Source organism: Phyllostomus hastatus, unplaced genomic scaffold, assembly GCF_019186645.2.
Source record: "Phyllostomus hastatus isolate PE091 unplaced genomic scaffold, TTU_PhHast_1.1 phas_scaffold_216, whole genome shotgun sequence".
NCBI lineage: Eukaryota > Metazoa > Chordata > Mammalia > Chiroptera > Phyllostomidae > Phyllostomus > Phyllostomus hastatus.
The window spans coordinates 10,135,407-10,151,006 of NW_025334018.1; the positions used below are offsets into that span (position 1 = coordinate 10,135,407).

A 15,600-nucleotide genomic window follows, 5' to 3' on the forward strand; every position below is an offset into this window, starting at 1 on the left:
TGTGTCCCCGTTGGGGCAAGTAAGGGAAGGCAAGTAAGTCAGTGTTTCTCTCTCACACCGATGTTTCTCTCTGTCTCTGTCTCTGTGTCTCTGTCTCTCTCTCTCCCTCCCTTTCTCTCCCCCCTCCCCTCTTCCCCCCGCCACCCCCCGTCTCTCTCTCTGAAAGCAATGAAAAATGTCCTTGGGTGAAGATAAAAAAGAGCCCTTTAAAAAACTGCAACTGATTTCTGGATTTTTTTATCCTGCTACTTTACTGAATTCATTTATCAGTTTTATTAATGTGTTTGTTTATTTGTTTGTTTGTTTTTAGAGAGAAGGGAAGGGAGGGGGAAAAGAGAGGGGAACAAACATTGATGTGAGAGAGAAACATCAACTGGTTGCCTCTCATATGCACCCTGACTGGGGACCAAAACCAAAACCTAGGCATACGCCCTGACCAGGAATCAAATCTGCAACCTTGTGGTGTGTGGGATGGTGTTCCAACCAACCCAGCCACCTGGCCAGGGCATAGTAGGAATCTTTTAATTGGCCATCAGCAAGGTTGGTACAAACGTCCATAAATGTGATATACCACATAAGTCAAACGAAGGATAAAATGAGTAGAAAATGTCACCATTAACCAAAGGCTAAGAGTCATTCTTTATTTCACCTCTTGGTTTGCCTCACATGTCTGAAGCATCACCAAGTTTTGAGCAGTGCACCGCGAAATATAGCTTCCAGCTCTTCATACCCTGCACTGCTGCCCCTTGAACCCAGCTACCATCTTCCCTCAGCAACCTGCTTCCCCGCTTGCCCCGCGCGGCACATCAGATGCCCCATCAGCTTCACCTCCTTGGAACGCCCCTCTGACCTTCAGAGTGATATAAAAATCTTAATCAGATTTTAGAGGACAATCTTATGTACCTTTCATTTTTGTTTTCCTAGAACCTGCACAGTGCCAGGCACATAGTAGGTGTTTATTTTTAATGAAAGAAATAACTAATTAGTCAATGAGACCAACAATACTCATTAGAATAACAGGGAAAAGCCAAGGTGCAAAAAAGGAGAAGAAAGACACGATGTGAAGACTTGAACATGGATGTGAGCTGCTGTGGCCCAGAAACTCAGAGCTGTGTGCGAACGCAGCGCACAGAGCAGAGCTCTGCGATGGGAGGAAGGGCGCGTGCGCATCAGAAGTAAACACACCGTTTGTTTGGGGGTTTAAAATCAAAGGAATTGGCCTTTCCAAAAAATTTAAGTAATGGATAGTGCCCTACATAAAAAAATAATAATGTGAGAGTACTGACAACTTGTGTATTTTTTATAATGGCAAAACTAAAACAGTTTTTTCCTGACACAATGTGCAATCCCATGCCTTCGCATCATCCAAACAGCAGAGAACCGAGAGCTGCCCGTGCCAGGCTGGTACTGAAAATGAAAACACAAACAAACCCCACCGCTGTCTGTTTCCTAGGGACATGATTTCCCACGTTGATTGGCATGAAGAGGAAGCAGGCCCACTATGTCCCTCCACTGGGGGCTGTCACTGCAGTGCCTGCTGCGGGCAGAATGTTCTGGGAAAGGCCAGGGTTAGGAGCCAGGTAGAAACAACATGTATCGGAAAGACTGCTTGCCTGGTTTCTCTGTAGCACAGCCCGGTGTAGCAGAGGGCAGTCTGCAGAGTCCGAAATAGTAACATTTAGAGTCAAAAACGGCTATGAGTCCAGGCACCGGGACTCAGGAACTCTGTGTCCTTGGACAGATCTCATCTTTCCACGCCCCCAATGTATGCTAGAAAATGAAAAAAATAACCACACCTATTTATCTGGGGTTCTTAAGGGTGATAGAATGAGATGATCTATTCTATATGAAGGCATAGAAACTGTTAAATCTGTTCCCCTTAATTATTAGCTCTTAGCCTTAATGAAAAACACTTGAGTGAATGCCTCTGCATTTGGAGCCTATATTTGGTTTTTCTGTAAAAACTACCAAAATGCTCCAACAGTGTCTACCACTTATGCTCTCCCCTTGACTGACAGTGTGGAGATAAGAGGGGAAAGAGTAGGGGGCCGAGAAGTGCTCTACAAGGAGACCCTTCTCTTGGGGAAAAATGGCACAGCGATGCAACTATTTTTATTTTCAGGTTCTTCAAGAAGCTGATCAGCAATACAAGTGCATTGATTCTTATTACCATACCCAAGACAACTCTTTACTTTTAGTCTTCCACAACCCAATGAATACGCAGCGTCTGCACCGTGAACTGTGGAACGTTGCTCTTCACTCCAATGTTGGATTCAGGTAACCGACTTAGCTAGGTTAGTTATCTTAGTAAGGTTGTTACTTGCTTAGATGTTATTTCCTTAGCCTGAGCAAGGGGGTTCAGCCCAACGAGTGCGTTTGTGTGGTACTGTAGATTCAGTTCAGCTCATTGCACTGAGTACCCGAAGCATGTTGGGCACTGTGGTAAGTGCCGAAACGATACCACTGAAGAAGACATCATTCCTGGGCGCCCTGAGTCTGGTGGAAATGTTACTCCCTGAGACCTGGTTGATTTAGACTGCAGTGAAACTGCCTCTGAAAGACTCCAAGGAAGGGCTGCAAAACATGACGGTGTGCTTGCTGCTCTGGGGCAACTCCACTTGATCTGGGCAAGACTCGCAAGGGCGAGTGAGTGACGTACCACCACAGTGCTCAGGTTCCCGGCACGGTGAAACCTCTAGGAATCAGCGATGTTTTTCTTCCAAGTCCCTTAGTTATTTCTTCAGTGTGTTGAAACTTTGCTCTCTCTTTTTGTGAACAACAAGGACATTTTGTTATTTTTAGTACTGGTTAGTATATATCCAGTATTTATTATTTGCATAGCGTTGTTGTAGTCGAAAGGGATGCGGAAAGATGGAGAGCTTGGACTCGCAGAGTCACTGGGGAAACAGGCTGTGTGTGGGCATGCATGTATGTGCACACACACGCACACACAGAGGAACACGCCTTCTGAAGCCGTAAAATCGTTTTTAATTAAGGCACATGATAGGTGTACTGAGCTAACATCTTGAACAATTAATCTGTGTTTTTCTGTGTTTTATCTTCTATTGCCAATAATAATACATTTTGTTTCTTTTCAAATCTTTTTTGCTGACTAGGACTCCCAGTGTAATTGTGAGAAGGCATCCTGGTGTTGTCCCCGGTCTTTAACACTTAGCCGTCGAGTGTGTACTTGCTGTAGGGTTTACGTCGGTGCTCCTTGTCCGTCCCCTCCTCTTGCTGCTTTGCTGTGAGCTCTTCACCGTGATTGGTTGTTCAGTCACGTCAGATGATGTTTCTGCATCAGTATAGGTGTTTGTATATTTTTCCTTTAATCTATGAAAGTGCTGAATTTCATTAATACATATTCTATTGTTCAACCAACTTTGTATTCCTGTGAAAAGTATAATTTGTGTATGTTATCTTTTTAATAATTGTTGCATTTGCTTTGCTAATATATTGATTAGAATATTTGCGTCTATATTCATGGGCAAGATTCAGCTATAATTTCCCCTTCTTCAAATGTTCTTATCTGGCTTGGGGAGTGTTCTCCCATATTTTTTTTTAACTTTCTGAAAGAGTTTATGCAAGACTAAGACATCGGTTGGTATTTGGTAAAACCTGCAGATAAAGATGCCTGGGCCTGGGAAGAGGTACAATTGTCTATTCCGTTTCTGTCGTGGTTGTTAGGCTCTCCAGTTTTCCCATTTATTTTTGAATTAGGTTTGACAATTTATATTTTTCTAGGAATTTTACGCTTTCACCTGTACTCAAAGTTACTGGCATAGAATTGATCATGACGTTCTCTTGCATCTACTTGTATTCTTTTAGCTCTAATAGTCTTGACCTGCGATTTCTCTGTATTTGTCTGAATCAGTCCCGCCAAAGGTTCACCAATTTTGTTAATATTTTTAAAAAATCAACTTTTATCTTTGATCCTTTTTCCTTTTTTCTTTCATTTAATTATGATCTCATCTTTATTATCCTTATTATTTCCTCCCTTTTAATTTCTTTGGATTATTCTAATGTTCTTTATCTAACTTCTTAAAAGTTAATCTCAAGAATTTGAGTTGGTTTTTGGTTTTCGTTTGTTTGTCTTATAAACGTTTAAGGCAAAATCTCTTTCTAAAGCCACCTTAGCAGCACAACAAAATATCTATTGACAGTGTTTTTACTATCTTTCACTTCTAATTTCCATCATATTTTCCTGTTTAGACCAAGGATTACGTAGAAATGCAGGTTTTGATTTTAAACTTTTGGCTGTGCATTGCATTTGTTGTAGTCTGTCATTTTAAGATGCCATCGTCAAATACCAGGTTCAGACTGTGAATTTGCTGAGATTTGCCGCATTGTTCAGTAGGTGTTCCGTTTGTATAAATGCTCCACTTTGCATAAGAAAGTATATTCTCCAGTTTCTGATTTTTGAAAACTTGGTCAGTGGATGAGAAAAATTGTTTTTGTAAGACTCACTATGTGATGATAAATTTATCAGTTTCTTCCTATACTTTTTTTAGTTTTTAACATCATGCATGTTTGAGTTTATGTACTAAACAGTGCAAGGATAGAATTGCTATGTCTTTCTGATTGAGCTTTTATCATTACGCAGTGTTTCTCTTTACCTCTGCAACTCCTTTTGCTTTCAAATTTATTTTGTTTGATATTGTTGTATCTATGCAGACTTCATCATACGTATTTTGTCTGATAGTTATAAACTACATAAACCTTTTTCTTTAATATTTTATCTTGTCTATCCTTTTCTGTCTGTTTACTTCTTGTCCATCCTTGGTCCATCCATGCTGTCACAGATGACAGTATTTCATCTTTTCTTACAGCTGAGTAGTATCCCATAGTGTATGTGGACCACATCTTCTGTGTCCAGTACCCTGTAAAAGGACACCTTGGTTGTCTCCAAGTCTTGGACACCGTGAATAATACTGCAGTGAACTCAGGGGTTAGAATGGCTGTTATCAACTAGACAAGTAATCACATGTTGGTGAGGTTGTGGAGGAAAAGGAACCCTCATTCGCTGCTGGTGGGAATGTGAACTGGTGCAGCCACTATGGAAAACAGTCTGGAGGCTCCTCAAAAAACTAAAAATAGAGTTACCATATGACCCAGCAATTCCTCTTCTGGGTATTTACCCAAAAAACTCAAAAATGCTTATTCACAAAAATATATTATTACTTGTTTTAAAAGCCAGGGTTTGTGTATCTTAATATATATTACCATTATATTTTCCCTTCTTCCTAAAGGTAAGGGCTTTAAATGTTCCAGTAGTGAGGATCTTTGCTAATAAAATCCTGTTTATTAAAAATGTTTGCATTTTAACCTTGCTCAGTAAAGATAATTTTCCTCAGGCTATAGTTCTTGATTGACAGCTAAATTCTTTTAAGTACACTGAAAAATATTATCCCATTGTCTTCTGAATTACTTTGAAGCTGTTAAGACATCAGAGAAACCATTAACGAAAAGACGACCTCCTGAATGGGAGAAGATATTCACCAATGAATCATCTGATAAAGCGTTAATATTCAAACTTTATAAAGAACTTATACAACTTAACACCAACCTCCCAAAACAATCCAATTAAAAAATGGGCAGAGGATCTAAAGAGACATTTCTCCAAGGAGGACATACAGATGGCCAATAGACATATGAAAAGATGTCACAGTCACTAATCATCAGAGAAATGCAAATTAAAACCACAACGAGATATCACCTCACACCTGTCGGAATGGCCATCATCAATAAATCAACAAACAACAAGTACTGATGAGGATGTGGAGAAAAGGGAACCCTCATGTACAATTAGAGGGATTGCAAATTGGTGCAGCCACTATGAAAACAGTATGGAGAATCCTCAAAAAATTAAAAATAGAACTACCTTTTGACCCAGCAATTCCACTTTTCCATATTTATCAGAAGATCCAAAACACTAATTCAAAAAGACGTAAGCACCCCTATGTTCATTGCCGTGTTATTTACAATAGCCAAGATATGGAAGCAACCCAAGTGCCCATCAATAGACGAGTGGATAAAGAAGATGTGGTACATACATACAATGGAACATTAGTTGGCCATGAAAAAAGAATGAAATCTTACCATTTGTGACAACGTCGATGGACCTAGAGGGAGTTATGCTCAGTGAAATATGTCGGAGAAAGAGCAATACTATATTACAGAGAGCAAGTGAGGGTTGCCAGATGGGAGGGATGTTGGGGGCTGGGTGAGGAGGTGAAGGGATTGAGAAGTACAACTTGGTACTTACAGATGGAAAGTGCAGCATAGGGTGTCAGGTGGGTACTAGAATTAGCCGGAGGATCACTTCATAAATTATATAATTGTTCAACCAGCGTGCTGCACACCTGAAACTAATATAAAATAATACTGAATGCCAGCAGTAATTGAACAATAAAAAGGAAAAAGAAAACACATGTAAACATCATTGTTAATGGGAAATGTTACAATCATGCTCTGTAAATTAGATACAGGACAGAGAGAACCATTATCAACAATTCCAATGCAACATTTAATGAAGATCTAACTCAGGAAAATAAATTCATAAAAATACTTTAAGGGTGTAAGAATTGAAACGAAAGAGAGGAAAATGTCATTTTGACAGTTGAGGTTATTATGTACACAGGAAAATTTCAAAACAGTGTATTAAAACATGAATTAATGGAAGAAATTACCTGCAGGCCATGCTTTTTAATTGCACTTTTGCGCACCACAGGAAGTTGTTAGAAAAGGTACTGCCTAAAAAAGGAAAAGACAGCACTGACAACAGAAACAGAAACTGTGGGAAAGCCAAACCCTAGGGTTTCATACGTACCTTCACCCAAGGGAAGCCGTGCCGCTGCCCTTCCTGGTCCAGGGAAAACGTGAGCCACGCTTTGCTTCAGGTATCACAGGTGAAGCAATAAAACCCAGTATATTGATTTACAACCTAGATTTTATAACTTAGTAAGAGAGATAAATTACTTAATATTTATACAGTTTTTATCTCTCACTATTCTATAAGATGTATTCCATGATTTACTTCTCAGTGGTTTCTGTAATATTCTTCCAAATGTTTTTTTAATGACCTGATTCTTCAGCACAGCGTGGTTGTGGGTGCAGGTTGAGAACCAGACTTGCACACTGCACTCAGCCTCATTCCCATTCTGTGTTCACGCAGCTTTGCACCAGAACACAGAGCAGGAAATAAAGCATGGCCAGCGCTTTCCTCTCATCTAGAGGCTGAGCAGCTACCCCGGTACACTGCTTTCTCGCTTCCCTCACCCACACAGTCGTGCATGGCCGCTGCAGGTGAGCACCCCAGGACTGGGGCTCCCCCTCACCCAGAGAAGCCACAGCCTCAGTTTCCCACCAAGACCTTATGCCAGCTCTCAGCTGCTTCACCGAGATGCATGCCCACACACATCTGGGTTGCACAGCACAGCACAGAGCAGAACATTCCCCGTTTATCTCAACTCTGTGGTTTCCAAAAAAATAAGCGGTACTGTCAGAAGTTGGCCTGCAAGGTTATTTTCCAAGACCCTGTTGCTAATCCTTTGCTCACATATGTAGAAGCTTACATAATGTAGCATATTATTTTGTGAAAGGTAAGAACACTCCACATGGAAAGCTTTTTAGAGTTAGTGGTTTTCTAGGGGCGGAAGGGCAAGGCCCAACAGGAGAGGTGGGATTGTGAAAGGGGGAGAATCGATTGTTTACAGCCTTTCCAGCTCTTCCACAGTTCATCCTTTATCCAGGTTTTCTACATCTTCTTCCATTGCTTTCGGTATTTTGTATTTTTCTGTGGGACCATGCATGACTTTTAGATTTTCCAGTCTATTGGAATAAAATTAAACAAACTATTCTCATAATAAACATCCATTTCTGCAAGGGATGGGCTAAAGCCTGTCTTTATGATTATATCCTTGTCGGTCTCTCCTTTCTCTTCTGCATGTGCGCTGTGCGTGCATGCGTGCATGTACAGATTTATTTTTGAAACTGTATTTTTAGAAGCATCCTTCTTTAATGGACTTTAATTTTCACCAACATGAGAAAATGTCCCTCTGTGTTCCCTTTAATGCTTTTCATTTTGAATTTAACCACGTTTGATGTTAATAATGTTGGAAATCCTCTTTTATATAAGAATTTACCGATTTGACTTTCTCAATCATTTTACATGTCAACTAGGGATTGTGTTTCACTATATTAAAGAAAAATTGACTGAAGTAATTAAACTAATAAGAGGATTATTTTTCTCCTGTAGCAAGAAGTCTGGAGGTGGGCAGTGTGTCTCAGGGCAGCACAGCTCTCCTCAGAGGTCAAGGACCAAGGCTGCTTCTGGCTTCCTGGTCAGCCCTCTGCCCCCTCCCCCACCGTATTCTTCTGCATCATTTTGATTTGTGGATATATGTCTTTTAAACATCAGCTTGAATTTATTCAGCTACTCCGAGAGCCTCTGCGTTTTAAAAGATTGTAATAATCATTACAACATTATTAAAGAACTTCACATTTTAAATAATTAAATTTGTTCACTTTTTTTATTGATAATGTGTTTGACCTTGTTCTTACCATTTAATTTTATAAATATATTTCCATTTTAGGATTAATCTCTTTTATTCCTTTTGTTAGTTTATTCTTAGCTTGTGATTTTTTTTAAAGTTAAACATTCTATTTATGTTTTTCTAGAGGTTACACTTACCCTCTTCAATCACATATTTAAACACTTTTATATTATAGCCAGAGCTAATGAGTATTAATATCATTTTGCAGAAAATTTTTAAAATTTTAACATATTTTCACTTACTCACATCTTCTACCTACCATTTTGAAATTTTCTGGAAATTTTGTTTCCAATTGTAAAGTAGTAGTTTTCATCACAGATAAATAGCATAAATAGTTGTTTACATTTAATTATAAATTATACTTTTTTCTCAGCCCTCTTTTTTATATCCCATGTTGTCTTCTTTATTGGATTGATTTTTTTTAGTGCAGCTGGGATACATTTGTGGATAATTCTTTCAAAAAATATCTGGGTGGCAAACTTCTAAATCACAGCATGCCAAAATATCTGTATTCTCTCATCTTATTTGAATACAGATTCAGTTGTATATGTGAGTCTGTGTTTCCCAACCGCAGATCAGTAGTAAGGATTCTGGGGTTTTGGTTGAAATGCAGATTCATTGAAAGGTTCTATGCAGAAGAGAGACACAGACTAACTTAACGGAAAGGGTCTCTCTAGTTGCTGTGTTGGAAGTAGATGGTAGGGTGTCAAGAGAGGGAACAGGGAAACCAGGCAGAAGGTTATTGCCTCAATCCTAGCAAGAGGTGATAGTGGCTCAGTCTAGGAAGACAGTAGTAAAGGAAGTGAGAGTGATCAAACTTGGAATATATGTTTTTAAAAATTACTTGGATTTTTTGACAGCAAAAGGAGTGTGATAGAATGAGACGAGTTGAGGATAATTTCCTGTTCAGGTGGAAGTGTAGACTTGCCATCACCTCGGATGCAGAGCTCAGGGCTTAGAGGGGCATTTTGGAATGGAAGGTCAGGAGTTCTTCTGGGACATGCTGAGTCTGCGGTGTCTTTTACCCTCCAGATGACAATGCTGAGTGCCAATAAGGCATAGTCTACAATGCTCGGTTTATTTCTTAAAAGGGATCAAGAATTAAAGAAAATTGTAAAGCAATCTAAGCGTAGAATCCATCTAGCTTTACTTTTCAAATGGTAGGCCTTACTTTTACACAATTGACAATAACCTTATTGTCAAACTTAAATATTTCAACTTATTTTTTAGTTTTTTATAATTACAATAGTGTAAATAAGATGACTGGATCCAGGAACAAATGGGACTGACTCCTGGTGAGCAGCAGCTCTCCGATGTGAGGGCGGACGCGGGAGCAGCACGGGCGTAGCACTCGGGGTGCGGGTGCGGGTGCTCGCAGGCCAGTAAGTTTCATAGCAAGCCTGGAGTGTTTCAGTTAATCCAGCAAGCCAGTTAGCTGATGGCCAATTAAAAGAGTTTCTCCTGTGCCCTGGCCAGGTGGCTGGGTCAGTTGGAGCGTCGTCCCATACACCAAAAGGTTGCAGGCTTGATTCCCAGTCAGGGTGCACGCTAGCTTGTGGATTTGATCCCTGGTCAGGGCGAGGATGAGAGGCAACCAGTCGATCTCTCTCTGTCTCTCTCTCCCACTCTCTCTCCCTCTCTCCATCCTCCCTTCCTCTCTCTCTCTAATAAATAAACATATACTCAGGTGAGGATTTTTTTTAAAGTTTTTATTGCACTATAAAATTTCCCTAAGAAGAGATTATATCATAAAAACTCACCAACTTGTGAGGAAATGAACAGATTGTGTACACATTGTATTTGTGTTAATAAAACCATAAAATTCTGCCAGAAAAAACTCTCACCAACTCACAGTGTTTAGAGTGACTGTTTCTCCAAACTGCGGCCCACTCTTGGTTTTATCAAATGTTTTCATCCTTGACTGGGGTCTTTAATTTGCATTTTTCATATTCTCCCTGGGTATTTGTGTTTGACCACTTCATACAAAATGTGTCCACGATATTTCTGAGTCTCTTGCATTTGTTACATGGCAATTTGGGATCAGTTTATTTTGAAAAGTTCATTTGCTCCATCAGTATCTCTTAAGTATTTACTGACTTTAACCAATAATAACTCCATTGTCACTTGCTCTTCTTTTCTTTTTTAAGGAATTTTTTGGAACTAGTTTCAGAATCTATCCAGGATTGGATCACAAAAGAAGAAGCTATCTATCAGGAATCTAAAATGGCTGAGGAACTCTCCAGGCCCAAGGGCGAGCTGGAAGTGAAGTCTTCTGTTAATGTCAAAATTGTTTCTCCTAGGAAAACGTACTCTGTTCAGAAATCTGAAAGTAAGTAAGCTGTTGAACTCATACAAGTCCAAAGACATTCTCTTATTTCTTAATTTAATCAAGACTGAATATATTAGGATTAAAAAACTCTGCCTACTCAGTTTCCGTGACTCTTCACTGTCTCTAAAAATAGAATAGCTGCATTGCAAATGTGATGAGATTGTACCTACGTGGAATATTGACCCCACTTCCTGCCAGGTCTGGAAGCTTTGATTTGTTGTATAGATCAAATGTGATGTTAGGGAAATGCCAAATATCTTGATTTTGGTAGGATTCATAGGTCCACCCCTAAAGTTTGTTGGCATTTACGAGATAAATTCAGAGTCGGTTTTTCTCCATTTCAATAATTATAGATTTCAAAAGTGAAGTTAAAACCAGACCTTCTTTAGAAGAGCGAACAGAAGAATCCCAAGACTAACTGGGGGTAGGAATCTAAAACTAAAGGGAAAAGGGACTCTCGAGAGCCCATGGCGGGAACTCGACAGGATGGTGGATCAGCACAAATCCTTGTTTTTGTTGTCCTTAGTTTCCATGGCTTTGATGCGTCAGGAGAAAGGAGAAGAGGGTGACCAAGAGGAAAGATACTTGATTAAGAGAGTATGACAATAAAGTAATAGTCTAGAAATTAAGGATATTTCACTGGGTTTGTGCAGAGAGAATGAACTCCATGTTAATAATATTCCTTATTTCTAATGGCCAAAGTTGAGAGTGATTTCTTATAAAGAAGCAAAGCTACCTAATTTCCAAAGCTTTTGCAACCTCATTAATTACCAGAGGAATTTGTGCTTCGTTTGACTGTAAAATAAAACTTAGCAAACCAAGTCGATGATGAATCATTATTCTCTGTCCACCAAAATGGTTATACAATAAATCTCTCCATCAGCTGGGCCTTCCTCCTGATGGGGCTCAGCAGGAGAGCACTGAGCACAGTAACGGACCACTGGATGGGGCGATACAAAAAGGAGAAGCAGGGTCGCCCTCTCCCGGTTGTTTCTAGAGCCACACTTGCCTAGTAGCAGGAAAAAGTTGTGGGTTGACGACTTTTTCTTTAGTCTAAGGCTGAACAGAGCTAGATGCCAAGAAAAATCCAGAAAATGGCCAATTTAGGGTGGAATACACTCTGTAGATATTGCATTTAATTTGTGTACTCTTAGGTCAGGAAAGATGTAGACCTTCCAAACAGAATGGCTGCAGTGAATGACAAGAGAAGGACTCCAACGTGGAAGGAAATTTAAGATTTGTCCTGTGTGGTCCTAAGGGATTAAACTAGGATTAATTAGCTCAGGTTCTAGGGAGGGACAGTCCAGTTCAATGAAAGCTTTCAATTCGCAACGTTCCGAGAGTAGAACACGCTGCCTGCAGTGGCAGTGAGCCGCTCCCACCAGAGGGGCTCGGGCCCACCGAAGGCTCCAGGACGGCGGGGAGGAATGCAGAGAGAGTGAATGGGGGGCTGAACTGACAGCCTGCCGTACCCCCCACGGCCCAGACATCCGGTCCTTCGTGCAACTTCACGTTTGGAATTACTAAGAAGTTTAACTTTCTCTGGTTACAGGTAACAAAACCCTGGGGAAACCAGAGACAACAGATCAGGAAAAGGAAGAAGAGAAGGAGAAAATGTCTTTCATTTTAAAAGGCTCTCTCAAGGTAAAAATCCAAGGGAAGACAGGTGACAGTAATCACAGATTTACAATGTTGGGGGTGACCATTTGTGTGGTGTCAGAGGAAATGATTTTTTGCTAGGTGCTCGGGAATCATCGAATCCGTAACGAAAGGACAGTGTCCCCACCACGTGGCCTCCACTCCCAGACGACAAGCCTTCAGGGGAAGCCGCGGCATTCATTTTGATGTAGCCAACTCCAGGGCAGTGCCCCGAGCAAGTTGGGCACGCTCTCCGTCTCCGTGGGGCGTGTTTGTTTTCGTTTGTTTGTTTTTCATTGGAATTCTTAGTCTAAGAAAACACGTGCTCTCTATAATAAATCACAGTTACCCTGGCTCTCCTGAACCCTTCAAATAAGCGATATTAACAATTGCGTATTTTCTATGCCCATGCAGCATGCAGGCACAGATATAAAGAAGGTTTTCATTTGTTTGGTTTCGGTTTAGGTTTGGGATGGCTTTCTTTGACTCCGCCATAAGCTTTTTTTCTTTTAGCGACATATCATGAGTGTCAGTTTCAGACAATATGTAGAGATCTGACTTATTTTCCTAGCAATGTTAGTCTATAATTTTGATATACCTTAATTTATTAAATAGTTACCTTATGAATAAGTATCATTTATGTTTCTATGGAAAAATATTTAACTTTTATGAAGTCAAACAATCGTTTTTTGGCCAAGATGTAAAAGACACAAAATGCATTTTGGCAAATATATAAAGTAAAGTGAATTCTCATACACTGCCTGGTGAGGTATAAATAGGCACTTCCACTTTGGAAAACTGGACGTGTCTCCTAAAGCTAAACATACGATTTCTCCTTAACCTAACAATTCCAGACCTGACAGACATGCATGCATGTGTGCACCAAGACACACGGACAAAGTCATTCTTCTAGCATTCTTTTATTTATTTATTTTAAATTATATTTCATTGACTATACTATTACAGTTGACCTGGTTTTCCCCCCTTTACTCCCTCTACCCAGCACCCCCCACACCCTCAGGCAATCCCCCCACCGTTGTTCATGCCTATGGGTCATGTGTACAGGTTCTTTGGCTCCTCCATTTCCTATACTGTACTGTACATCCCCACGGCTACTCTGTAACTGCCTGTTTGTACTGCTTGATCTCCTCACCTCTTCACCCATTCCCCTACACCCCTTCCCATCTGGCAACCATCAAAATGCTCTCTGTATCCATGAGTCTGTCTCTGTTCTCCTTGTTTGCTTACTGTGTTTTTTAGATTCAGTTGTTGATAGATATGTATTTATTGCCATTGTATTGTTCATAGTGTTGATCTTTTTCTTAAATAAGTCCCTTTAACATTTCATATAATAATGGTTTGGTGATGATGAACTTCTTTAGCTTTTTCTTGTCTGGGAAACTCTTCATCTGCCCTTCAATTCTAAATGATAGCTTTGCTGGATAGAGCAATCTTGGCTGTAGGTCCCTGCTTTTCATGACTTTGAATATTTTTTACCAATCCCTTTAAGCCTGCAAAGTTTCTTTTGAGAAATCAGCTGACTATCTTATAGGAACTACCCTATAGGTAATACATTTCTTTTCTCTTGCTGATTTTAAGATTCTCTATCTTTAACCTTTGGCATTTTAATTATGATGTGTCTTGGAGTGGGCCTCTTTGCATTCATCTTGTTTGGGGTTCTCTGTGCTTCCTAGACTTGCATGTGTATTTCCTTCACCAAATTAAGGAAGTTTTCTTTCTTTATTTTTTCAAATGGGTTTCCAATTTCTTGCTGTTTTTCTTTTCCTTCTGGCACCCCTACAATGCAAATGTTGGAATGCTTGAAGTTGTCCCAGAGGGTTGTTTATACTATTCTCATTTTCGGGGATTCTTTTTTCTTCTTGTTATTCTGATTGGTTGTTTTTTGCTTCCTTATGTTCCAAATCCCTGATTCCCAGCTTCATCCACTCTCCTGTTGTTTCCCTGTAAATTGTTCTATATTTAAATTGGTATATCCTTTGTTTCTGACTGGATCTTTTTTATGCTGCTGAGGTTCTCACTAAGTTCCTTGAGCACCCTTATAACCATTGTTTTGGTAGTATGGCCTAATGTAGTCGGTGTCCTGTAGGGTCCAATGGCACAGTCTCCCCTATCACCCAAGCTGGGTACTTGAGGTGACCCTTCATATGGACTGAGTATACCCTCTTGTAGTTGAGCCTTGGTTGCTGTTGGCAAATCAATGGGAGGGATTTACCCAAGCCAGTCAGCTGCAAGGATTGGCTATGATCACTGACCATCAACCTCTGCTCCTGTGGAGGATCAGCTGGCAGGGACGGATGATGATGCTATGATGCGGTCTGCAGCTCTTTACTAGGTGCACTGGCCCTGGCGTTTCCTGGGTAGTGCAGGCCAAGATCAGCTCCCACCTGTGTTTTGCCTGGGGCCATCTTGCCTGGGCTATAAAGTTATCTGGGATGGTTGCTACTTGTGCTGGGCTTGGAGATTCCCAGGCAAAGCCAAGCTCTGAACCTAAGCTGTTTACTGCTAGTTCCAGTCCTGGGGCTCACTGAGGGCCAGCTATTGCTTGTTTGATAGGATTTAGGAAGTTGTGAAGCAGGGGCCAAGACCAGCCATTCATATGGTAAAGCAGCTTGGGTGGATCTGTAAATTGGGTGGGGCAAAGTCTCTGGGGAATCTTCAAGGTGGGTCAAACTGTTTTGGGTAGATTGTTGGAATCTCTGATGTGGTTCCAGCTTGCCAGCTCTGTAGTTTTGTGACGGGAGGGTTTAGAAAAGGGACAATGGTCTCTGCTCTCCTTGATGCCAGATGCTACAGTTTCTCCCAGTATTCTGGTGCTTTTCAAGCTGCTACCCCAGTCCTGGAACTCAGAGGGAGTGAGTCTGAGTAGGTGAGTCCATGTGTGGGTTCTTTAAGAAAGAACTACATGGGGCTTCAGCAGTTTCTTCTACCAACTCAATCCCAGCTGGTTTTTGCAGCTAGAAGTTGTGGGGACTTGTCTTCCTGGCACTGAAATGCTGGGTGGGGGGGCCTGATGTGGGATTGAAACTCTTCACTCCCTACATATCCCTCCTGAAGCTA

General features: G+C 40.7%; 1 protein-coding gene across 1 annotated transcript in view; it reads left to right on the top strand.

Moving 5' to 3' along the window:
- Positions 1–15,600, top strand: part of SPAG17 (sperm associated antigen 17) — a 178,945-nt gene that overhangs the window by 95,082 nt on the left and 68,263 nt on the right. The window contains exons 18-20 of the mRNA XM_045816754.1: positions 2,123–2,277; positions 10,703–10,884; positions 12,437–12,528. Of these exons, the coding sequence (XP_045672710.1) occupies positions 2,123–2,277; positions 10,703–10,884; positions 12,437–12,528 (429 nt within the window). The remainder of the gene's footprint in view (positions 1–2,122; positions 2,278–10,702; positions 10,885–12,436; positions 12,529–15,600) is intronic.